General features: G+C 42.0%; 2 protein-coding genes across 3 annotated transcripts; one reads left to right on the top strand and one right to left on the bottom strand.

Annotated features, from left to right (window-relative positions):
- Nucleotides 1–564: 564 nt before the first annotated feature.
- On the bottom strand, nt 565–15,426 carry ccdc142 (coiled-coil domain containing 142). Of its 2 annotated transcripts, XM_087845689.1 has the most exons (17): nt 15,096–15,426; nt 14,472–14,540; nt 11,853–11,897; nt 11,367–11,570; nt 10,909–11,127; nt 9,271–10,577; nt 7,285–7,562; nt 6,482–6,568; nt 5,942–6,121; nt 5,346–5,506; nt 4,817–4,969; nt 4,530–4,644; nt 2,498–2,675; nt 2,235–2,345; nt 1,459–1,559; nt 1,081–1,249; nt 565–948 (listed from the first exon to the last, which is right to left on the bottom strand). In XM_087845689.1, exons 3-17 carry the CDS (start codon nt 11,853–11,855, stop codon nt 849–851), a joined length of 3,366 nt encoding a protein of 1,121 aa, XP_087701815.1. In that variant the 5' UTR covers nt 11,856–11,897; nt 14,472–14,540; nt 15,096–15,426; the 3' UTR covers nt 565–848. The 2 variants fall into 2 exon arrangements, with proteins under 2 accessions (XP_087701815.1, XP_087701809.1); XM_087845683.1 differs by lacking the exons at nt 11,853–11,897; nt 14,472–14,540; nt 15,096–15,426 and having other exon boundaries at nt 11,367–11,594.
- A 5,430-nt stretch (nt 15,427–20,856) lies between these two features.
- Nucleotides 20,857–25,239, top strand: slbp (stem-loop histone mRNA binding protein). Its single transcript, XM_006803661.2, has 8 exons — nt 20,857–21,290; nt 22,218–22,361; nt 22,866–22,979; nt 23,086–23,157; nt 23,617–23,739; nt 23,846–24,001; nt 24,090–24,198; nt 24,602–25,239. Exons 1-8 carry the CDS (start codon nt 21,232–21,234, stop codon nt 24,659–24,661), a joined length of 837 nt encoding a protein of 278 aa, XP_006803724.2. The 5' UTR covers nt 20,857–21,231; the 3' UTR covers nt 24,662–25,239.
- The last annotated feature ends 337 nt before the right edge of the window (nt 25,240–25,576 follow it).

Raw genomic sequence — 25,576 nt, 5'->3', positions numbered from 1 at the left:
CTCCTTGTTACCGTCTGGCAGACGTTACAGGAGTCTGTCTGCTCGGACTACAAGACTTAAAAACAGTTTCTACCTCCAACCATACAACACCTCAACCACAACACTTAAACACACACACAACACACTCAGAAGCTGCAGCTTCACAAGTGTTTAATCTGCACTGGTCACTCCACTTTATTGTCATTGATATTTATATTTAAAGTGCAATACTGTAATTTTCTGCTGCTCATTCCTGTGCAATATCCCATCTGCCCTCCCGTCATATTTCTTTTCAAGATTTTCTTATTTAATCACTAGTGTACATATATTTATATTTATAGATACACATATATTTAGTCATCTTTTCTCTTTTACCACGTCTCTAATATTTTGCTCTTTACTATTTTTATATTTTTTATTATTTTATTTTATTATATTTTCTCCTACTGTATCATGCTGCTGAGTGACTGCTGCTCGTCAAACACATTTCATTGCAATGTTGACCCTGTGCTAACTTGCATATGACAAATAAAACTGAAAACTGAAAACACATAAACATGCAAACACAAACTGATTTATTCAGGTTTATAAAACAGAGGTAAAAGAAATATTTCTGAAAATAAGAGCATTTTGTTTTTAAATTAATTATCATTTCATTCATTTGACACATTTCAAACATATGTGAGCGTGAAGTTCTAACCAGTGTTGTGATTCCCATTGTGTCTGACTGGGGTTTGTTGTTGTACCTGCTTCATGGTGCCTCCCTCATGTCTATTTATCAAAAATAAAATCATTATTTTTATGTATTTACATTACATTTACATTCCTTCAAATGTTGCTACTGAATCAAAGTGTGTGTCTGTGTGTGTTCAGTGTTCAGAGTGGGACAGGCAGGGCAGCCTCCAGCGACGGGCACTGGTCTGAATCCTCAGGTCTAACCAGTCCTGCTGAGCTGCGCCCAGCACCAGGCTGTGAGCACAAAGGAAACACTTCTTAACTGGGAGCGACTTTAAGGGGAGACGTGTGCATCAGGCCCATTAATGTGTCAAACAAATGATGAATCTCTGCACTACCTCCGTAGAGAGAATGGGAGAACTGTACCTTGGAGCGAGGTATGGCTCTGCGGGGGTCGATGGGTCTACTGGAGGGAGGTCGGTAGGCGTGTATGAGGAATCAGACTGAGGCAGGTCCTCGCCCTCCATGCACCTCAGGTTGGCTATGCTGCTCCCCACAGCAGCATCAGTGCTGTCCCTGTTTCTGTCAGCCGGACCTGGAGAATTATAGCAGGCTCATCACCACCGCCTCTCATTGTATTTGTCACATGAACAGCAACAACACAGCAGCAGGCCTGTGAATCCTAACAGAACACTGTGTTTGGTTGATGAAGGACAAAAACATTTGTGCTCTTTCTCACAGCCCAACGCGCCTCTGAAATGTCACATGGCACATTTGAACGCTGCAGACTGATGTGACACTTACAGCAGCGAGTGAACGGCTCCCAGGATCGAGGCTGCACGTACGGTTTAGCCTGCGGCTGCTGGAGCAGACACACCACTGCTGAGTCCACCTGCTGAAAAACCCTGCAGACAGAGAGAGCACTGAGGAACGTCCCACTCTGACATCACGTCAAAGTGACTTATATACAGGGTGGGCCGTTTCTATGGATACAGTGTAATAACATGGGAATGGTTGGTGATATTAAAGTCCTGTTTGTGGCACATTAGTATATGTGAGGGTCAAACTCCTCAAGATGGGTGGTGACCATGGTGACCATTTAGAAGTCGGCCATCTTGGATACAACTTTTGTTTTTTCAATAGGAAGAGGGTCATGTGACACATCAAACTTATTGGTAATGTCACAAGAAAAACAATGGTGTGCTTGGTTTCAACGTAACTTTATAAGTTGCATATTTACTGACTGTGTGATTGATTGGTGATTTAAAATTGCAGATGGAAAAATGTGACGTTCGGTGGTCAGTAAGACTAGAAAGATGACAGCTTCCACAGTCTGAAGCTCACAGTAAAGCAGTGGTCTCAGATATGTGGAGTATGTACAGCTGCTAAGCTTTCATAAAGCACCTTGAGGCGACTGCTGCTGTGATTTGGTGCAATATAAATAAAATTGAATTGAACACGTAGGCTCGTTTGGGCTGGTTTTGGATATTTGTTACTGGTTTGATTAGTTAATAATCAAGAGATTTAAGATGAAGAGATGAAGATGACAATGAATAAGAGAAAAAGGCAGATGGTGATACCGGAGGCTGAGCAGCTGCTGGTGGAGCTCAGCTGACAGACCATACTGGTCGGACTGGATCATTTCTCTAATAGAGTCAAAGTCTTGCTTCAGCTGAAGAGCGCCCTGCACGCTAAAAACAAAGAGCAGAAGGACATTTGTCAACATCTGGAGATGGTTTGTGTTTATGTGACGTGTGAGTGAAGAGTCACACGCACCAAACTGCTGTTTCTAATGACATGTCATCAGTTTGTTGGCTAACACAGTCTGTGCTCTAAAACACACCTGAACTTGATCTTCTGTCTCAGGATGTGCTCCATCCACGCCTCCATGAACGCCGTCATCGTTATACTCAATGCTTGGACTCGTGCATCGTCAGACAGAGGAGCCACGCCCTCTAACACTTGACCAATCACAGTTTGAGCTGCCAGAGATGCATATTCACTGGGACTGTTGGGAAAACCTTTGGAAACACAGCGTAAAACAAAAAAGGCCATTTAGAGAGAAAATGAAGAGTCGCGATGCAACTGAAATACAAACTTTTAGCTTCTGTTGAACTGAGATGCTGCTGAAATATTACAGCAGTCATTTATTTTCAGTGTGGTTGGTGTGAATATAAAAGCATTCATAAGCAATGACACTGACTACACGCTGTAGCTGCAAACATGACAGCTGGTGTTCTGTTCATAATACATGCGTGGATCCGTCACTGTGGAAGGAACAGACTGGAAGTCCAACCTGCAGCTGTTAGTGACAAAGATCAGGAAGTGTTGGCGCAGTGAAGACAGACACACAGCAAAGAGCCAGGAGTGAGACTCGAACCTGCTGCACTGCAGCGGTGATGCACAGGGTCACACACCTGTTCTCTCACAGGAAAACTACATTTACTGTATTACAGTCACATAGTACTGAGTGTTAATCCAAATGAAAACATTTAAACACTTTAACAGTCATGAGTATTTTCCTGGCTTAGTCTGAAAGCACTGATCAGCAGGGCTGATAGAAATATTATAATGATCATTTATTGTACTGTTGAAAGAACTCTAAAGCTGGTAAATGACAAATTATTTGAATATTGATGTGCAATTACAAACTCGGTGTAACTATCTGTGTATAAACACAAAGCTGACACTGTGAGACTTCATCACAGGTGTGATCATCACTGCAGATGTCTTTGTGCCAAAGTAACTGAGGAGAAAAACATGGAGCAGATTTCCTGGCTTTTTATAGCAGATAAGTGAACCTGACCTGATGCTGAAGTGAAGCAGAGCAAAGTTAGAGGTTTGATCACAGACACAGCTGAGAGTTTGTTATTTAGCATCATTTGTAAAAGTTTACATTTGTTCGATGTTTAACAGCAGAAATGAGGCTTTGCTGTTGGAGTGTTGAGTGATGAAACCTGCAGCGTCAGAATCTGTGAGACGTCGACGTTCACCCGACGGCGTGTCCGTGCCGTCGGGTGAACGATCCACGCTGTGTTTCTGTGCGGACTCTGTTAGCTGCTCTCATTTGCTGTTTTAGCTGTTTGATGGTTGTTGAAATAGTTTTGTGAGCTTTAACCTGAGATTCTGGTGTTTCTGACAAAAATACATTTATATTTAAAAATGGATTCAGGACTTAATGAATGGATCACTTTATTGAAACTAAAATCGATTTTTAAACCGAACCCTGATGAGTTTAGCCGAATAAAAGTAACCCCTCAATAACTTCTTCATTGAACAGTTACAGCGTGTTTAGTAATGTGTTGCTGTTTGCTGCAGTTTTTATGCTCAGAATTCATAAAACCTACAAAACAACTTCACTTTGTTTCACTTTGTAAGAGCCCATCAGACATCACTGGCTTCAAAGGCTGCTGTACTTAAACCATTCCTTAAAGATCCACACCTGATCACCAGATCACCAGATCACCTGATCACCTGATCACCTGAACACCTGAACACCTGATCACCAGATCACCTGATAACCTGAACCAGAACAATGTGGTCTTTATTCAAATCTGTTCATAACTTCTCTGTCTTTCAGTTTGTGCTTTGTCTCCGTCTCTGTAAGTTTTCCACTACTCTGAAACTCCTCTTCCTCTACTGACAGGTATATTATTTATATAGTATATAGTTGTTCTCCACACTTCTCTGTCAGCTTCCCTCTCACCCAAACCTTACAGCCACCTTTTAAGACTCTGCTTCTGGTTTTCTGGTTTCCCGTGAAATGGAGTTATTATTCACACGGTCACTAAGTGCTCAAAGGAGTTTCTTACCTCCAACATAAATCTACATAAAACACTGAGGTAAACTGAAGTCATACGGTCAGATACGAGTACCTGTCCTGTGGCTGGGCTTCCAGTGTACAGCAGGAGGCATGGTGTGTTCAAAGATCTCTCCTGACCTCTGCTTGCAGTCACTGGAGAATGTCCTCAGCATCACAGAAGAGAAGGTCTGACGGACAGTGACGACATCAACATTACTGGTTAGATGTGGTTAGGGAGTCGTGTGTGGCTCTGTAGTCCTGGTATATGACCCTCAGCAACACTAAACACACAGTTCACCCGTCTGCACAGCAGCAGTGAAGCTTTCTGACGTGGCTGTGAGGAGAAAGCAGACAGCTCACCTGCAGAGCAGACCGAGCACGCTCCAACGTTTCCAGCTGCTGCTGCAGGAGGAGCTGGCTGTGGGTGTGTAGAGCAGACTGCTGGTCACTGTGTGAATTCATCACTAGTGATTTGGTCTGATGCACCATCGCCTCGAATGACTCCCTCATCACCTGCAGACACAAAAACACATTTAAACTGACACTGAGCTTAAAGATGAACCTGATTAAAGATGAACTGTATCCAAACGTTACGGCACCACTGCTCAAACTAATTTGTTTTTTTTATTCGAAACGTTTGAAATCCTTAATACATAAATATGAAGCAAAGTGAAATAAATGAAATGAACTTTGGGCCACAAATAAGTACAGCACCAAAGACAGCCATTAGAAGCTCACAGTACATCACGCTTTGCATTGTTTATACTGCAGTGTTAGTACAAAGTGGTGTGAATATGATCCGAGTTCACTGCATCGTGTTTATGAAACAGCCTCTGATCACCCAGCTCTACAGAACAAGTGTTCTGGTTGTAATATATGAGTAACCTACTGTGAGGTCCCCCTGTGTAATAAGCAGGAACTTATTGAGACTCCAGGAGGAGAGGAACTGGTGTGCCTTGGACATCACCCATACAGTAGGCAGCTGCACAGAGGCCAGCACCAAACTAACAGTCTGCCTCTGCAGAGTGCAGGGGAAGAGGCTGAAGGGACCTGTGGAGGGGAGACAGACACAACGGGGATCAAGTCAATTTTATTATTATTTTGTGTAGAAACTGTTTTTAAAAAAGAAAAAACAGGCAAAGACTCTGCAATATTAAAGAGAGACAACCAATCAAAGCCCACTGACCCACTGATCAGTGGTTGTTGATCAGTGGTTGTTGATCAAGGGTCATGAGAATTTGCATAATTATGATTAAGGAACTGACCTCACAGCCCATTGTTCCTTCAGTGGGCTGGTTTCAGTCATTATGCAAATGTCCTGTTTATAAGATTGAAACCTGCAGTCAGCTGAGACTGAAGACGTCACCTGGATGTGACGAAACGTTTCTCCCACTAAACGCTACGTCCAGATGAACAGAATCAACTTTTGGAGATATGAGTTGATGTCATTGGGTTTGGTTAGAGTGCTGCTGGTGGAACGTTTACCTGAGGCTCCGCTGTGTGACTGATGGCAGCGCAGAGAAGACAGGAGGGGTGGCAGCAGCAGAAGGAAACGCCCCATTGTTGCTGACGTTGTCACATTTTCAGATGATGTCACCACAAACGAGCTTCTTTGATTTATCAAACATTTATCTGTCAGGGTTGAACCTAAAGTTCGGCACAATTCTGAGGAGAGACGACGAAGCAGAAGCACAGCATGGGACAGCGATTCAGCTCGAAGTCAGTCTGCAGATAATGTTATTCTTTATATAGACGAGCGATTTCCGATGTTATTTATTGTTGCTGAGGAATAAAAAAACACCATGATATACTTTATATTTATCAACTGTTGTTAAAAATGAAGTAAAACATGATTTAAAAATAACTTGGTGTGTATTAGAGTTCTTAAAGCTCTGGCCAATCAAATATGGAATCAAGGCTGATGACATCACACCGTGTCTAAAACAAAAACGACATATATGTAAAAACGTGATATGTAAGGTCAGAGCAGCAGACCGATCAGTGTGTGAGTCTAAGCGCACTAACCATAGTCCCACTGAGCATGTGCAGTAACCAGTAACACACACAGACTCAGGTCCTCCAGCATGACTTCACTCTCCTTTGGAACTTGACCTACAACACACAACAAGGAGTGTCACACACAACACAAATTCATATGCTCGCTTTTCTCCTTTCAAAGAGTTTTGCAGTCGAGCTGCTCTCTGAGTTTTTGCTGTTAACCTGAGAGAGAAGCTTCCTACCAGCAACCATGTGCAGCTCCCCCAGCTCCTTCTGACAGCACATGCTGTGATCATTACTGATGAGAGGCTGTGGGATAACACACTGCATCCCCATCCATCAGGTCCAAATGTGTGCCAGAAGCAAACACAACGATCAGGCACTCAGATTGTGCAGATCATCATTAAGTCTCAGAGTATGTGAGAGCCTTTCCCAGAGTTTCATAAATATTTAACATAACTGATAAATGAAAGATCTTCTGTACACTGACTCCAAGTTTAGGCAAAGCAGTCACACAAAGATGGTTATCAGCATCAGTTATCAAAGGTGCTGCCCCCACTTTCATGTGAATGTGCTCATAGATTAATGTGACCAATCACAAACACGGATAAGACAACAGGCAGCAGAGATGTGTCCATTCCAAAGAAAGACAAAATATGAAGAGGTTACACAAAACAGCTGCTGTAGACAAAGCAGCAAAGCAAACGTAACAAGGAAAGCAGTGTACAACATTACAGCACTACACGCTCAGCCTGGACTGTACTTTATGTATCCACATGTCTGCTATCATCAGACAGTGGGCACAGTGGCTGCTGAGGCCATGTTCTTACCCGTGTCTGAAGCCTGACACAGCCGGTGGATGACTTGGAAACCCCTGTGGTGCTCCTGGAGGTTGAGGCTTCCTGCAGTGTGTCCTGCTACAGGGACTTGTAGTTGCAGCCACAGGGCTCTGCTGCAGAAAGCCCTCAGCAGGGTATGATACTGTTCAAGCAGATCCGCAAAGACCAGAGACTCACCCAGGTCTAACCACTGGACTGAGTGAGACCAGCAAACAAGGTCCGGCTCCAGTGTCTTTGTGTCTGCTTCAAACATCTCCTCCTTCTCTGATCTGAAAGATACAAATCACCTCTTAGTGTTTAACCATCCTGTGATAGAAACACTGTAGTAGCTTATGAACATGCAATCATTTCCATGAATCCTACACCATCTGAAGGTGTTGGTTTCATGCCTGAATGATCATTTTTTCAGAAACAGTGTTTCAGTGTTTCTTGGCCCGAGTCTGCATTTTTAATGCGTCGCTTTCAAGACAGTACGAATCGGAATGAATGTATGATATTATCAGATAGACTGTGTGCGACTGTCCTCCACCTGCAGTTGTCCAGCTTACTATAATCATTAGTTTGGGAATGCCCAACAGGGACAACATAAGAACTGGGAAGAACAAAAAAACAACTCCTGTCAGGAAAAAACTGCTTTCCGTCTTTGTTTCATGGTTTACTTTGTCAATCTTACTTCAAAGCAAGAAAATTGTGCAAATTCATGCATGTGGCAAAACAGCACTAACTTCATCATTACATGAACTTCAAAATATTCCCCGAATGATCGATCAGGATATAACAGCATATTTCTGACTAACAAGGCAGTTCATTCCATTTCTATTAACAACACTTTCTTTAAAATAACACATTCTGGGGTCAACTTGAAAGATGTGGCAGAAATTAGACCTGAGTGTAAACATACTGGAAACTGTAGAGTGATATTTAGAATCCCCATAAATGCAGATCATGTTTTCATTGTTGTTAATTTTATGAAAAATTTAAACTAATTAAAGTTGAACCTTATTGACCTTGAAGAAGACGTCAAAGGAACAAAGTAACTTGCTATTTAGAACCTGCCATGTATCATTTATACAAACAGGCGGTAAGAAAGCAGTTCTATATAGCATTATTACTACTTTGATCTTTAGATCAATTTATTGACCTTGACGAATAGGGGTGGGGGAAAAATCGATACTGTGTAGCATGGTGATATTTTGTTTGCTAATAATGTATTGATACAGGGACAGCAGAAATCGATATTTTGTTACAAAAAGGTTTTTGTGCTCTGACTTCAGAGCATGTTGATCCTTTTTCTGAGCAAGAATCCTGACATTCCTTCACTGTCCAAATGTGTTTAACTTTTTTTATGGCAGCAATAAACATGACAGTTTATTTATTTTAATTTAAGACATGTTTTATTTTAATTAAGTTTAAAACTTTTTTATTTAATGTAAAATTATATTTTGTTTTAATTTACTTTCAAATTCTTCAGTTGCTGAAGGGGCTGCATAGTTTTCATAAATTGCATAGTTCAGAATAGCTATAATTGTACCAGATGGTTGATTCAGTTAAGTTGGACTAGACTGTAATACAAACCGTTCAGTTTGTCAACAATCAAACTGAAATGAGAGAAAGACTGAGTGTGAGACTTTGATATTAGATAAAATGAATATCGCAAAATATTTTAAAAAATTGCAATAATATCATATCGTGCTTTAAGTATTGTGATAATATCGTATCGTGGGATGTATGGTGATTCCCACCTCTATTGACGAAGAGGTCAGAGATCAAATGTGACACATCTTCATACAGCACTTTCTATATGTTTACAATAAACACCACACTTGTACGAGTCATAGTCTGCTTCTAACAATAAAGTAGAGGTCTGGCCCAGCATGTAAGGCAGATATGACTCAATATCCCTACAAAGAATGACGCGGACGCATGCAGAAACACTACCAGTAACATTGGTAGGTGGTAACAATGGTGTGACCATACCTGCTGGTGGGATCTGGCACAGTTATTTCCAGTTCAGCCCATTCCTGTTGAATTCTCTCCACGTTTTGGTCTTTGTTCAGTTTTGAGCTCTCTCTATCTAATTCCACTGGATCGGGTGTATTTGGTAATCGAGCACTCAAGATCGTTGAGTCAACCTTCCCATTTACCACGTCTGTTACTGGGGTTTGAAGCGGCTGTTCATTGAGTCTCTCTGGTGTGGGTGTGTGTGAAACCAGTGGAGCCAGCAGATCACTGGACGAAACAAACACCTGAAAAAGCAGCTCTGCTGAGGAATGCTGAAGTTGGCAAATCCTTGACGGTGGCATGCCTCGGAGATGTTGGGAGCTCATTAACAAAGGTGAAGCTGTCTGCAGAAGCGCGCCGCTTTCTAAACGTGTCGGATCAGGTTGAACCAAGTCCAAAGCTTCTACACCGGTCTGAGTAAAAGCAGAATGGGACGTGCATTTTGTTCTTTGTTCTTTTTCAGAGTTCTCTTCTTTATGTTCTGTGTCTGTGGGATTGGCTGAAACAGAGGGACGATTTTCCAAGACTGGCTTGTTCAAATGGACATCAGGCGTGTAAACAGGAGGTGTTGTATTTTTATTTTGGCAAGAGATCTGGAGGGTGGGACGACTTAAAAGAGGAGAGGAAATTAGATATGTACAATGTAGCTGCTCCCAGGTCCACTCAGATCTCAATGTGGAAATCCCACAGCTGAGACTTGTGGAGTTTTGAGCACACGTGCAAGTCTCATGGTTGCTGTGGATCTGACAGAAGTAACAGGGCGGCTCTGAAGCCCAGTAGTGCAGCTGCTTGGCTGCCATTTCTGCATGATAGCTTGCTAAAATCATCATTAACTCTTTGACTGAGAAAGGAGAAGGGTGATGGCTTTTGATCCTTGGAAGACTGGAATCCAATGTGGAAAAACGTGCCTGCTGCATTACTGCAGTCTTTAGCTTGGAGGCGCTGTGCTGACCTCTCTGTTCATCAACAACCTGGTTATAATGATAAGTCCCTGTTAAAATATCCTCCAAGACTTCTTTTGGTACAGAGTCCAAGTCAGTCTGGAATACAGAGGACAGGATTGCTTGGACATAGTGCTCCATCAAAACCAGAGCCTGCAGACCAAGTAAGTCCAGAGATTCCTTGATCTTTAGCAGTAGCCTGGTATGTCGACCAGCAGCACGTCTCAAGAAGTGGTCAGACTGGACTTTGGAAAACAGGCAAGACCAGTGATTGAGATGAACCCTGAGTTCTTGACTCAGTGAACCCAGATCGAGCCTGCATGAAGACCAAGTTGACGGGGTCTGGAAAAGAGAGCAGAATGACTGTGTGAACAGGCACTGGTGGCGATACAGAAATCTAAAACTCTTTGACAAAAATGTCAAATGTTCGACGTTACAGAAGCATTCCTGCAACCATTTTTAACAATTATCCAACTAAGGGTTGTGGCGGACTTCTGTGATCTGTTACAGACTTTTCCTTACATCACCCAGTGAAGGTGCATGTGAAGACAGTTCCCTCTGGTAGCCTCTGGCACAGTGTGATGTGCAGCGTGTGACTATATGACACAGTGCTCAGTAAGCTTTAGATCACACAGTCATTTCAATAATCACAGTGCTGAGAGCTCGGCCTAACCTGCTGAGGTGCAAGGTGTTGCTGATGATGTTCCAACAGTCTGCTCACACTGGATATGTAAACGGCTGCTAGGCGAGCCCTCCTCGTGTACTCGTGTATAAAAATCAGCAGGGATCGCTGCTCCAGGAGTCTCCACTGAGCTCTGTATTTACCCTGCAGGGAGGATGAGGAGGGCAGGAGAAGAACCCCAGCTTCATCTGGCATTCCTTTAAAACAGGCCTGATGAGACGGGGGAGGAGGTGGGAGTGAGGAGAGGAGATTATGAACTCAGTTATAACAAGATCGATGTTTGTTCCAATGCTCAATATTATGACCTCATCCCAAAATGGCAAAGAGTCAGAATTTTGAGGATATAATCTTTGAAGAGATTAAGCTGCACTACGAGAGCTTTCATTCACTCGTGTTCTTCTCCTCACACCGATCACAATCCAGTTACACTGCAAACTGTATAAATTCACCTGAGACAGCTGTGCACTGCCCACCAGCTGCCACTGAGGCGCCACAGAAAGAAGCGCTTGCTGCAGACGCAGCAGGCGCTCAGAGGAGCGGGACACCAGGTTGTGAGCCACTACAAAGTTCTTCTCTTCCTGATCCTGACTGTGACTCCGGAAGAACCACTTCAGACTGGGGTTAAAGCTGCTCCTGATTAACACCTCAGCTTGCTGCAAGGAACGAGACATGAACATCTGTAATCAGCAACCTGAACGGGATGATGCAGAGGTCAGTGTGAAGTGGCTTAACATAAACAGTCCGAAGAAAACCTTTGAAAAACTACAAGGTCTCACTCCAAACATAAAGAAATCAAATCAAAAGACTGAAATGGGAGAAGCTATGTTCACACAGACAGTGGAGGATTAATGTTTATTGATCAATCAGCTTAGTAGAAATTGTGCCGTACTATTGGACAGAAAAACAATATGTTGTGCTGCATATATAAATCATACCATTTGCACTCAGATCCTCTGTTTAGCAAACAGGAAGTGAAACTCCTGAAAGAAACAACAACAATGAATGATCAGCCGTAGCTCATCCTGCTCAAAATCCCTCACATTTCATTGGTTCATGTAATATGTTCAAGGTACAGTAATATATATATAACATATATATATATTACTGTACATATAGTTTAGTTAGAGTGTTAATACATCTTCCAATAAACTGATGCACTCTCGTGCAGGCACCATTTCTTTGAAAGCTGTAACGTTGCCTTGTCATGTTGAATACAGAGGCCGAGGTGTCCCTGTTAGGCCTAATCATGTTTTATGCATGTGGCCACAGACTGGCCATGTCATATAATAATTACAGGTTACTTCACACCCACTGGTGAGTTTATAAGTTGGCTCATTACAAAGAAATAAACAATCTAATTCATTTCATAAACCAACAAAAATGAAAAACATGTTACATAAAAGTTCTAAATGAACTTTTCATGTCATTGAGTGAAATAAGTATTTGATCCCCGAGCAAACGATGACTCAGTATTTGGTGGAGAACAGCACAGACGTTCCTTTCAGATGGTGACCAGGTTTGCACATATCTCAGCAGCACCGTTGGCCTTCTCCTCTTCAGCTCCAGCTTCAGCTCGCTCCACAGATCGGACTGAGGTCTGGAGACAGCCCACGTCTCCATTAAGATTCCAGACCAAAATGCTGACAGCATTCAATGACTGAATATCAGATGTAATCAGATTACAAATCAGTCTACAGGTTAGATCTAAAATGTCACTTTACAATAAGTTTAGTTTAGTTTTCATGCATTAAAACCATTTTAGCCTGATGTTCACTGAGATGTTTCCACTATGTCCAGAGCCTCATTGAGACCAACGAATGATGAGTCTGTGTTTAAACCCTCTGCAGAGACATTTGATGTGATTCTGTATTACTGTTCACAGAGTCGGCCCATTCATAATGCTGAGCTGACATTAAATGCTACTGTAAAAGTGCTCATATTAACAACACACAATAGCAAACTTGCAACTTCCTGACATTTCAGTGTTTTTGAAATCAAAACTGCAATGAATTGGCTCTCTGACACTTTACGAATGAGGAAATTAGTTCATCATTTCATTGCTCAGTGTGGTCTCAGTGATCCTGTTTGTCTGACTGCACAGTTAAGCTGTAAAATCTAAACTAGAACATTAAAGGTTACTGTGCCACTGTCTAATAATGCAGACACGGGGAATGGTAAATGGCCTGCATTTGTATAGCGCTTTTCTAGACCCCAAAGCGCTTCACACTACATTCAGTCATTCACCCATTCACACACACATTCACACACTGGTGATGGCAGCTACATTGTAGCCACAGCTGCCCTGGGGCACACTGACAGAGGCGAGGCTTCCGGACACAGGCGCCACCGGGCCCTCTGACCACCACCAGTAGGCAAATATGGGGTTAGTATCTTGCCCAAGGATATTTGGTATGCAGTCAGGAGGCAGCCTGGGATCGAACCACCGACCTTCTGTTTAGTGGCTGACCTGCTCTGCCACCTGAGCTACAGCCACCCCCAAGCTCAGCAGAGCGATCTGAAATTCATTTTAAACAGGGCTCTTTGTGCTGCTTGTTGTAACTGCAGCGGTGTAAAGCAGGTTGGAATCAATTACAAAAGCATTTATACATTTGTTGCTTACATTCTAGGGTCGTATTAATCAATATTAAACTTAATATTAAACTTAAATACTCATTTGCAGCAGTGTGGATACAAACAGAGCTGTCTCTGCCTCAAATAGACGAGCTTACAGCTCCAGCCCTCATTAACAGCTAATGTTCACAACTCAAAGGTCAGCAAAGTTTTAATTTCAGCTGCATTAAAGTATTGGACAGTTCTCATAAATGCTAACCTGCACGCTAACATTAGCCATTTCATTATTAGCAGTTATCCGACAGCCACATTAGCCATGTGTTATCATTAACGTGGCGACTAATGAGGAAATGCTGAGTGGATTACAGGCACACAGCTGTGCAGACCAGTGGGGGAAACCACAGCTAAACTGGGCAGAGAGGCCACAGTGTGGAGAATTAATCCAAGCAGATAAAAAGTGAACTGTGGAGCAGAGCAGCTGATGTGCTTCAGGCCTGAGGAGCAGAGCTGAGCTCTCTGCTGCAGCCTGAGGAGGAGTGGAGTGCACGCTGGAGGAGAGCAGCATCTACAGCTGCAGGTACATGTGCACACGATGAGAAACTTTTACAATAATTTATAAAAACTTGTTTCTTGTTTTGCTCAGCCAGCTGTGAGGTCAGCTTTAAAATGCCAACAGTGACCGGTTCAAACTTTCACAGTGAGCCTTCTGTTTTGTTTTGAATGGTCTTTATTTTAGCAGAACTAATACCACACAGTACACAAAGCTCATCTGGAACTTTTCCATAATGCTCTTTGTGTACCCTTGGTTTATTAGTAGCTTCTAAAATATATTTTATCTTCACAATCTGTAATGAGTCTATCCATCCATTCTCTTCCACTTATCCTCATCAGGGTCGTGGGCTGGAGCCTATCACAGCACGTCTTGGACAGGTCACCAATCATGAGTGTGTTTGTGTGTGTGTGTGTGTGTGTATGTGTATTACCAATCAGGCCTCGCTCTACATCAGCATCTTTCAGTATCTCTGGGATGTTGTGATCCATAGTAGACAAAGCTGTGGGAGGACAAAGCACAAACCTGTTTATTTCAGAATTCATTCTCCAACATTTCTGTTGTCACAGAGTGTCTATATTCGAAATCATTTATCAGTGATGTGAATATGAAACCAAGGTATGAACTCCACAATCATTTTATGAACAGCTGACATCTGAAAATGCTGCCTGCTATACTCAATGCCAAGTGTTTCCTCTTTGCTTTCTCTGCATCACACTATGGTTCAGCCACACTGCTCTCTGCTGTGTCTACATGACAAACTCAGTGCTCGCCCATGTTTGCTTCAGTGTCAGTCTGTGAACTTTCTGACAGATATTAATGTAAACACCACCCAACAACAGGAGGTACATGCTCCAATTTCATTTGTCCTTTTTTTAAGATGACGGTGTAAAAGCTCAGTGTATCCATGAGTCTGTGCTCTTCTTCTAGACATGAAAACATGCTAATATCTTCCTGTTTCCAACATCGGCAATGATCTAATGGAGTCACCACAGTCAGCTCAACAAAGGCTAGTTAGGGCCAGCAGATGTGTTATTTCCAGCCATCGTACACTTACTTATCAAAACTGTGTTTCAGCGTCCATCTGTGGGGCATCTCGGCTCAACAGAAGAACTTCTCTGGGGAGTACCGACTGGCTTTTTCCCCGCAGAAGAAGAAACGCTGTTAGCTTCATGTTAGCGTTGACACAGCGCTGCTATCCGCACTTGACTGTGGCTAACGTTTCCCCTCACTGGAAGCCAACTATCTTATTATTGACTTACGCCTTTCCTAAAGACGTTCCCGTTAATCCACGAAGGAAGCGTTTAAAATAGCATCTGAATGGCAGAAGCCTGTGAAGACAGGATGTAGCTGCAGCCAATCAGGAGAAAGCGTCGCCAGTTGTTATGGTAAACATGAAGCGGCGAATTGGTGACTCTTGCGCCTGCGTCACTTTTGCGCCTCGACGAGAGGATCCTTCCGCATCTTACAGACATAATTAAAGTAATGGGCTGTAACACCGTAACTACGGTATAAAAACAGCGATCACATTAAACAGCTGTTACCTCATTTATCCTGAAAACACAATCATGATGTAAACAATCGTTTAAAAAAGGAAAGAAAAAAATCACTGGTAAGTTATTATTTTCAGGAAAGTTAATTTACATAATGCATAACATTAAAATATATAATATTTTAAATTGTACTCAAAATGTTTCCCCGTCATTTTAAATACAGTGGCCAATTGACGTTGCCGGCCACATCTGCAGTAGGCCTTTATTTACAATTTAAATATCGCAAATAGCTCATTAATGCTATACATGACAATTTAACATTTGGTAAATGGACTGATTCTTATATAGCGCTTTTCTACTCTCCCAGAGTACTCAAAGCGCTCTATACAACATACATTTGAAGATTTATAGATTTCTGTTTTTTCCTCCATCTCTGCTCCCCCTCATTCTTCTGCTTCCTCACCTCAAGCCTCCTGTCTTTAATTGAAATCAAGGCTCTAACACAGGAAAAACACGCATGAACATGCTTTTTATTCTCTGGACAGATGACAACGAGATGGCTAAATAACAACAACAGGTGGTTAAAAGGTAACATTATGTCAGCTAGCTGGCTCCTAAGCGTCACACTTCCCTTTGATAAACAGTCCTGCCATCATATAAAAGTTAAATGGTGGACTGACAACCTACACTTACTGCAGATGAATGGTGGCCAGAGTTGATTGTCCTTCTTCAGCCACCATACCTAGGATTATGCAGTTGAGTCGTGAGTGGTAAGAAAACAGAATTCAGGTGGCTACAATCTGTGTTGTTCAGTGGTGCATTATGGGTAATCAGCCTCTCACTGAACGTGCTCCTGTGATGAGCCAGCACATCATGGAATGGGTGGGAGGTATTATCCACCTCTCAGACACCACCCTAAGGGAGTCCAGCTCCGTCCCCACAGCATTACTGCGACCCTCCACCTGCTGCCCCAGCATGGCACTGGCCACAACAGACTGGTAAAAAGTCCTGAAGATTGTAATACTCATTCATAGACCTGATGCAGTAGCACCGCTATCATGAAGATGATGGCCTCAGCAAGACACAATACAATCAACTCACACCTCACAACCTCCAAATCAAACAAAAACACTTTTTGTGGCAAGAAACTTCAGAGAAGTCGTCAGGCCCGTTTTAAGCCTTTCTGCCCAGACAAAGTGTGCAGATGGAACACACTTGGTGATGTCTGCAAAGTTAAGGACAATAGTAATTCAAATGGAAAGGGAACAGTTCTCTTCCAGTTTTTTAGTGAAATGGGCAGTCTCCTTGTGGCCAATACAACATTGCATTCCCTTGTATTTGAACCCCAAATGGTACTGAGGTATGAAACCAGAGGAACCCAGTACTGGTACAGAGCCCAGCCAGCACCACGAGCACATCCATGTAAACACCAGCACCTCCCAGGAAAAGGAGGGGAGCTTACGAAAGCAACGTCTCCAGGAGGCTGAGTCAGCAGCGCTATGACAAAACTCTGTGACAAGCTGTAGTCAACAACACTGGGCTCTGTGGCTTTAAATGCTCCGAGCTACTGTGGTTTGCAGACATTCACTGTAACATCTGTGTGCTTTGGATTTGTCTTTTTAGATACTATTTACATCAGTATTTCTGTTATTTAACAGCTCCTGTGCACATAAATAAAAACAATGTTGGATTAAATGAGTTTTTATTGCATTTCCAGTCTTTCCTCAGAGTTGCTTGGATTCAGGGAAAATTTATAGACATAATTAAGTTACTAAAAATGTAATGCATGTGAAGACTCCAGTTTGGTCCTGGCCACTTTCCAAAACTGCAGTAAAAGCTATAAACAAGGCTAACTTCACTTATATTTAGAAAAATGCACTACATTAGAAAAGCAATAATAAATAAAGAGTATAAATAGAGGAATGACAGTCATTATTGTCGAGTGCATTAATGTTACCATTTAAATAAAATGGCTAAGATTTTTTTAAACAGATCGTTTTATGTTTAATATCATTAACTGAACATTTAAGAAACCGTGGGTCACGAGTTTTCTTCTAAGATGTGATTGTGACAGAAAAACACAAAGACTCATTTCATCATAATTATTATACTGAAATTATCTACAAGCAACTTCAGCCCTCATAATCCACCACTGTGGAACAGCAGATATGTGGTATTTAGGAATAAAGATTTATTGCTAAATAAACTGGCAGGAGAACAGAATATGGTATGTGATGCACCTGTTAAATGACACTGGTAATATAACACCTTACAGGACCGTCTGCTCCAAATCTAATAATCAGAATCAGGGACTGCAGGACCTTATTGTTCTAAGTCCTTTTCCTTATGTCACAAAATGTAAAGTCACAGCTTCCTGAGATTCTGGTGAATGCACATCTAATTAAATGTGTCTAATGTCACAACTAGGAAAGCTTTTACCGGAATGATATCAGCAGAATGGAGTTCCACCGGATCACAGCACTTAAATATAAGACAGTAAGATGTAATTATTTTTATGGGGGGAAACTATTGTGATGCAGTGTCTCTACAGCATTACGAACTCTTCCACCATATGAACATGACATCTCTGTGGACTAAACTGCTGCCACATGCTTTTTGTAAATGGCACATTCAGAGATGAATCTTCACATACGCGTCACTTTGGTCGTCACAGATTCAGCAGAGAGAGAACACATTTGGAGCGCACTCTGAACGAACCGCGTCAAAGAGAAGAAAGAAAGAAAGAAAGAAAGAAAGAAAGAAAGAAGGTGGAGCGGTTTTACAAAATCCAAAGGAAAGTGGGGGAAATGAGAAGCACGTACAGGACGAAGCAGGAGAGAGGAGATGGTTTTATCTCGACTTAGATTCGGACACACTGGTTTGAATAGCACATTATTTTAATAGGAAAACACTGTACAGGGGAGTGTGACTGCAGTAGGGAACAGGAAACAACAGAACACATTTTATTGCATTGTCAGAAGTATGATGCTGAAAGGAGACAACTGATCAAAAAGCTGGACGATATGAGAGTGAAGCTGGACTTGATTGATTTATTTTGCACGAACTCTATAAGTGAAACGTCTTGATGCATTCTCAATCATCCAGGAAAATAAATCTCCAAAAGTTGATTCTGTTCATCTGGACGTAGCGTTTTCTGGGAGAAACGTTTGATGGAAAGACCATCTCTGAATCGAGGAGGGGCCTAAGGGTACATCTTTCGCCATCTTACAATGATGTGATTGCAGCCATTCCCCAACTCTCTGTGAATGGTACTCATGGCCATTGATCAGTGGGCTTTGATCAGTGGGTTTTGGTCAGTGGTTGTTGATCAATGTTCATGAGAATTTGCATAATTATGATTAACGAACTGACCTCACAGCCCATTGTTCCTTCAGTGGGCTGGTTTCAGTCATTATGCAAATGTCCTGTTTATAAGATTGGGGAAACCTGCAGTCAGCTGAGACTGAAGACGTCACCTGGATGAGTGACGAAACGTTTCTCCCAGAAAATGCTACGTCCAGATGAACAGAATCAACTTTTGGAGATTTATAAGTGAAAGTTGTCAGGCTGTATTTTGGTTGTTAAGGCAGACCCATTTGTTCAGGAGCAGGGTCGATTCTAGGATCAGAGCTTTGGGGGTGCTGAGCACCCAGAGAGCTGCCCAGCCAGGCAAGTATTGTCATGATGAGACGTCTTCCCCGTGTCTGTCAGTCTCTGCATCCTTAAATGTCTCCAGTTGTCCCAAGTTCTCTATGACTGTCTCCTTGGTGCATTTAAACCCCTGTTCCTCCCTGTCCTCATTGTCTGTTGTCTTCGTCTCCGTTATCAGTCATCATAATTTTACAATCTCTGAGTAAGTCTGCAAATTTCTTTATTAAATCATAAGATTCTTAAATTCATCAAGTCTCTGTGCCTGGATCCTCGTCACAAAACATGACATCACTGTTTTGTACATTTTAACACAATGTGTCTGTGAAGGTTCTCAGTCATCCAGGTCAAGCTTGACCTTAGAACTGAAGAAGCTTCTTGGATGAGAGGTGAAACGTCTTCAAGCAACTTAAAGAAGTCCAGACGCTTTTCTTTGCAAGCTCCTTTGATTTTAACACAATTTAATCCCCATTTTTGAGAAATAAAAGCAAAACACTATTTCAAAAGTCAGTAACAAACCATCATTTAAATGCTGCAAACTAAGAATGGATTGGAATGTTAAAAAAAAAATACATATCCTAACCTTAATTACTGGGGAAAATGATGAATGATGATCATAGTGAGTAAGAAGTAAACCGAGTGCATTTTTTGGACAGAGATTCATTTTTAATGTGTATGTATAATACAATACAGATATATAAAAATACACTCCAAAAATAGAGTCCTTGAAATGTACAAAATATTGATAAATAAAATTATAAAAATGGAGGCAACTTTGCCTATGGTACAATGTATACAATGAATGAAAATATCTTTACTGCAGGCTCTGCAGATTCTTTATTTTATTTTAACCTATGTCGCCTCACCTTGAGGTTGGCAAATCTGTCTAGCACTTTTTGGTGATCAACTCTCTCAAGCAGTTTAACAGTTTCTGTTTTGCCTGTCACTGTTCCCTGTCTGTTTTTTTTACCTGGTTCTTCCTGACCTTGTACTTTCTCCTCACGTTGCCCTCTTTCCTCTCTCCCTCTTTGGACTGACAATCATACACAAATAGATTGTATTCAATTAGATGTAAAAAAAAAAAGATTACATCAATATGAAAAAACAAATACTATTAAGACCACTAACAAAAAGTCCTCTCTCAGTGTACTTTCAACCAAAAGGCAAATAACCAAACCACATGAACATCTAATAAAATATATAAATATTGAAACACTGATCCAACATTATTCTTGATTGACGGATCATTTGATTTTACACTTTTACCTGAATGTTGCTCCTGGGTTTAATCTTGGCACATGCACATATGACAAAATAACCAACTTCTCTCATTCCATTTCAAACAGGACAGTGGCAACAACAGTAGGCTACAGACAATTTTAAGTTTTAGATTTTTATCTATACCTTTGTTGTTAAAATGTTATGTCTCAAACAAGTACTGAATGCTTTTTATATTTTAGTAGTGTGTCACACAAACAGTAAATATTGTAAAAAAAATCTTTGGGGGTGCTTTGCAAAAATGGGCTAAAATCGCCTCTGTTCAGGAGGATTTGATTTTTTTTCTTGTCTTCTCCACACTCCACACCAGTTGGTGGCGGTAATGCATCATTTTGCTGTTTGCCAACCGCCAATAAACCATATAAAGAAGAAGACGAAGAAAGGCGGAGCGCAGCACCTTAGACCCGCCCCTTCTCTGTCCACCCGTCGATCGAGCACATCCGCAGTTAAACATCCTGGAGCCAGCTCAGAGAAGCTGGTATACCAGAGGCCACAAGAAAGCCGCACGACTATTGCCAAAGGGGGATACACATGGCGTTATTTGCACAAAAATAACGCCATAGATACAGCGCGAGCACACCCTTTCAGCCCAGCACATATTCGACAGCTGTGGTCTTCCTCCGTTCCTACTTCCGGACACGTGACCAATTGGATCGTTTGAGGTCGCGCGTCTTTCAGAGTTGGCGCGTATCTTCAGACTGTGAGTGCTGTAAGTTCCCAGCTGAGCACAAAGAAGTCTCCTGCTACGCAGTCTTGTTTTTTTTACCCGAGAACATGTCTGACTTCACCAAAGAGCGGCGACGTGAGGATCGCAACATCGAGCACGAAAAAAGGTCTGTTTACATTCCCGCCTCAGTCTGTCATTAGCGGCTAAACCTTTGTCTGTGTTCGTTAAATGGAAACCACTGCGTCAGATTAGCTTAACCTTTGTCTGCAAAGATGATCTGGACATTTTGAAGGCTAAAAAACATTTATTGTACCTGATGGACCTGCGTGACTCTAGTACACGCAGTGTTCTTGCTAGTATCCATGGTTACCTTATTTTCTTTAAGCTCGTAGAAGCTAGCAGTCTGTAGCAGGTCTGTCGTGAACAGTGGACCTGACAGTGATGCTAGCTAACAGTGCGGGTAAAAAGGTGACGGTTAAATACAGACAACTGCTAAAGCTAACACTCGAGTACATTGTGGACTGTGAATGCTAAGTGTAACACACAAGTGAGTGTATGAAACGTGACAGGTGGTTAACAGCTGTAGTTATAACGTGAAGTAAAACGTCTGATATTAGAATACGCGGTCCTAAGTCCTCCAGGAAAAACAAGCCTCACAGATGGATGATGGTCCGCACAATCGGAAGAAGTTGGCGGGAGAAATTGTCTATTAAAGGAAATGCATGGCTCCAGTTTTACCCACTGTACTCAACTAACCATTTATTATTAAATAAAGTTCACTTTCTCTAGACTTTAATCTGTCTAAGAAGGTTTAAAAGAAATTCCCGGATTTTGAAACAGTTAGTGCAGCTTTGCCATTTCTGAATACGGAGACGTGAAACGATCATGAGTGTTTTCCTGTGTGGGGCCGTGCGTCCCACCGTGTGTTTGCAGTCCTTGCACATATTTGCTGCTTTTGTTTAACAGCCATGATTTTTTTTCTAATTTGACACAGAAGAGAATGTTTTTGAGATGTGTTTGCAGAAATCTAATATCAAAACAAGAATGAATTAGCATGTTTTAATCTGCACGTGTTTTGTGTCTTCTTGTGTAGCTTTGGCCCATCTCGGTGGTCCCACTGCAGGAAGAGGGGGATCAATGGGAGCCTGAGGAGCAACAGCGAGGCAGATGATATTGATAGAGGAAGGAACGGACACACCGACTCCAGCTACAAACACCCTGATCGCAGACATCCCAGGTGAGAGTGAGATCAGTTAATGTGGAAAGTGATAAACATGTAACGCAGCGGACTTGTAACTGAAAAGCCACGAGGCGGCTGAAGCTTTGTGGATTTTTGGCGTTTGTTGGGGAAATGTTTCAGACTGGACCAAAAACCCACAGCTTTAATGGCTCTGTTCAAAGGTGCTTTGTTAAATGTGTGAGAATTTCATTGGTCTGTGTAGTTCACATCCAAACTCCAGTGTAGGCTCCAGAAGAAAAACGAGTGGTTCTTTTAATTAAAATAAATAACACAGTGGTTGTAAAGTAATATTTGGTCAATTATTAGAATGATTTTAGTTTGAATGGTAGTGTTTAAAAAAAATCTAACTACACTATAACTGAGTGAAGCAAGCCAGTCTCTGCTAATGAACCACTCTAAAAATCAGGTTACTGACTGCATTACCAACATGTGGCCACGACATCTGCTGGAACTGTAGCAGTAACATCCCTGTGTGTGTGACCTGTGCTATTGTCCTCCTAGCTTCACTACACCAGAGAGCACAGGCTCAGTGTCCCGCTGTGGTCGGCAGGCTGACTGGGGCAGCCAGGTGGAGGACGATGAGATGAGGAGGGACGTGCACAGAGACATGCAGCGGTAATTAAACAGTTTCTGCATCATTTCAGGTGTCTTTTTAAGCACATGAAAGCAGATACCCTCTTCCTGTTTGGGATTGCAGACTCACTGTTTGCACTGTGTTCAGTTACAGGAGGAGGATACTGGGGGCAGAATTCACCCAGAGGGAGAGAAGGGCCTCGTCTGGCTCGTCTGGAAGGTATCTCATTCTCTCACAGACCTTTAAACTCAGAATATTCATGAACTGATGGAACACTCACTTCTCAAACCACATATCCACCTGCAGCTATACAAGTGTGCAATGTAGTTTTAAAAGTAAAGTGCTCAGCATCAGAATATGATGCGATAAATATCATATCTGCTATGAGACGATGAGGGTTTTCTGTCCTTGTGACAGCGAGGCTGAAACACGACGTGTCAAACGTCGCTTTAACTGCCGTGTCACGGGCTGTGAACTCATTACTAATGTAAAAACTCAGTTTTGTTCATTAAACGGTAACACAGGCTTGTTTAACGCAACAGTAACTTTGTGTTTACAATCATTTACGAGTAAAATCATTATGAAGGAAGTCGGGCTCTTGTCGTGAGGAATGTTAGAGTTGTGTCTTTTTGTATTGCGTGCATGTGAATGTGGACTAAATGTGTCTGTGTGCTGCAGCTGTGACTCCAGAGAGGGAGATAACATGGAAACCGATGAAGCTGTGTTGCTACGACGACAGAAACAGATCAACTATGGCAAGAACACGCTGGCCTACGACCGCTACATCAAAGAAGTTCCTAAGTAGGTCGACAGAGACGCGTGCTGTGGAACATCCGGCGTAAAGCCTGCCCGCTGCTGGTGTGTGTGACACACTGGTCAGCATTAACCTCGTGTTTCTTGTTTTCAGACACATGCGTCAGCCAGGCGTTCATCCAAAAACTCCCAATAAGTTCAGGAAGTACAGTCGTCGCTCCTGGGACCAGCAGATCAAACTGTGGAAGGTCAAACTACATGCCTGGGACCCCCCTGCAGAGGAAGGCCAGGACAAGACCCTCGATGTCGTGTAAGACACTCGTACACATTCTGCACGTCGTCAGTCAGCTGCTGGCCGTCCTCATGTGTGATGTGTGTATTTCTCCTTCTCCCACCAGTGAGGAGCTCAACCTTGATGATGTAATGGACATTGAACTAGATTTCCCAACCATTACTGACTCCCAGAACACCCAGACCTCGCTGCCGATACACAGCCTGTCAGTGGAGGTGAGTGGAAGTCACTGAGGTGCTGCTGAAATGTTGAGATCGTAGAGTTTGATTAAGAGGTTTTGACTGAATCTTTCTGGAACCTTGGTTTAAATATTTATCTGGTCCATTGTTTAGATGATCATCAGTGTTTAAGAAAATAAAGATGATGATGATGGTGGTGGGATTGCTTGTAAACTTGGCACAAAAAGAAAGGAAACGTGTTTGCTCAGCTTTCTCTTTACTCAACTCTGCTGTTTGGATTTTTCTGGCAAATGTGGCCCATTTAAGGTGAAACAACCAGGCTGTCCAATGGGAGCAAACACAGGTCTCCTTGCTTTCTGTGCAAAGTTTAATCAACAGATGAAAAAGCCAAACTTACAAACACTGTATTAAATGATATTGTTTGTGTTGTGTTGCTCAGGATGAAGACTGCGGTACTCCGGTCAAAGTACAAAGGACAGCAGAGCCTAATATTGCATAGCTTGTTATTGAATGGTTCAGTCCTCCCCCCACATCGACTTCACACAGTCCACTCAGAAACAACTGCTCCAGCTGCCAGCTAAGAGTCTGTGTGGACACACTCTGTGTCTTTGGCTGGTAGTCACTGATTATAATTAATATGAGTTTTGTTTTCACCATATGTTTCTCCATCCATCGTTTGGGCCATTTGTTGTAGTTTCTGTTCGGAGTATTTTATGACAAGATTTTACATTTTTAACGACGCATGTTTCAGAATTTGGTATTCAAAAAAACCCCACTTGCTGTACCAGTGAGAGGCCTGTTGGAGTGTGCGTCTAGTTTTGTGCAAATGTGAGCTTACATCTCTCATATTCTACCTGAGAAGATTCCAGATGCACAGAAACTGTCTGAACTCGGAGTCGTCTTAATAGAAACGGAGGCAATGATGTGTTGTTTGAGTTATCCTTGAGAAATATTGGGCTGTGGCTTTTTGTTTTCTGTTTTGTTGTTTTAATACAAATGTAATTGTTTCTTACTGCTGTATCTTTAATAGAACTTGAAATAAAAAAACAAACAAACAAATAAAACAATCAAGAAAAATCAATGTTTCTTCTTTTTTTTTTGTGATTTTTGGCTAAAAACTTGAAAGCTTGGTCCATCATTGATTTAAATAGTGACTTTGAAACCAGAGTTTCTCTCTGACACACTTCACACAGCTGATGTAGTAATTAGTGTAAAATGTGTGTTAAACTGGAATACTGTATGCGCTCACACATAACCAGAGTTGTATGCTAGAGAGTATAGATAACCAGAACTACTCGGCACTGGTGACAATCTGCTTAGTTTAGGAGCGCTGGGAAAAAATAAGGATCATCTGTCTGAATTATGTCACTGATCGAGGCTTGGACGAAGGTGGACAAACTGATTTGTGTGCCAA

Source organism: Neolamprologus brichardi, chromosome 2 (genome assembly GCF_056152115.1).
Source record: "Neolamprologus brichardi isolate AB-2024 chromosome 2, ASM5615211v1, whole genome shotgun sequence".
NCBI classification, from domain to species: domain Eukaryota; kingdom Metazoa; phylum Chordata; class Actinopteri; order Cichliformes; family Cichlidae; genus Neolamprologus; species Neolamprologus brichardi.
The sequence above is the reverse complement of the archived record's forward strand: the minus strand, read 5'-3'. Positions and strand labels throughout refer to the sequence as shown.

What these genes read in the sequence shown, in the direction of transcription:
- ccdc142 (XM_087845683.1), bottom strand. Translation starts at nt 11,594, where the DNA reads ATGTTCATGTCTCGTTCCTTGCAGCAAGCTGAGGTGTTAATCAGGAGC. An exon ending in GTGTCAGGCTTCAGACACGG is followed by an intron (nt 6,569 to 7,284) that starts GTAAGAACATGG and finishes TGTGTGTTGTAG; the next exon opens with GTCAAGTTCCAAAGGAGAGT. An exon ending in GAAGCCCAGCCACAGGACAG is followed by an intron (nt 2,676 to 4,529) that starts GTACTCGTATCT and finishes GTGTTTCCAAAG; the next exon opens with GTTTTCCCAACAGTCCCAGT.
- slbp (XM_006803661.2), top strand. Translation starts at nt 21,232, where the DNA reads ATGTCTGACTTCACCAAAGAGCGGCGACGTGAGGATCGCAACATCGAG. An exon ending in TCGTCTGGCTCGTCTGGAAG is followed by an intron (nt 23,158 to 23,616) that starts GTATCTCATTCT and finishes TGTGTGCTGCAG; the next exon opens with CTGTGACTCCAGAGAGGGAG. An exon ending in TACATCAAAGAAGTTCCTAA is followed by an intron (nt 23,740 to 23,845) that starts GTAGGTCGACAG and finishes TCTTGTTTTCAG; the next exon opens with ACACATGCGTCAGCCAGGCG.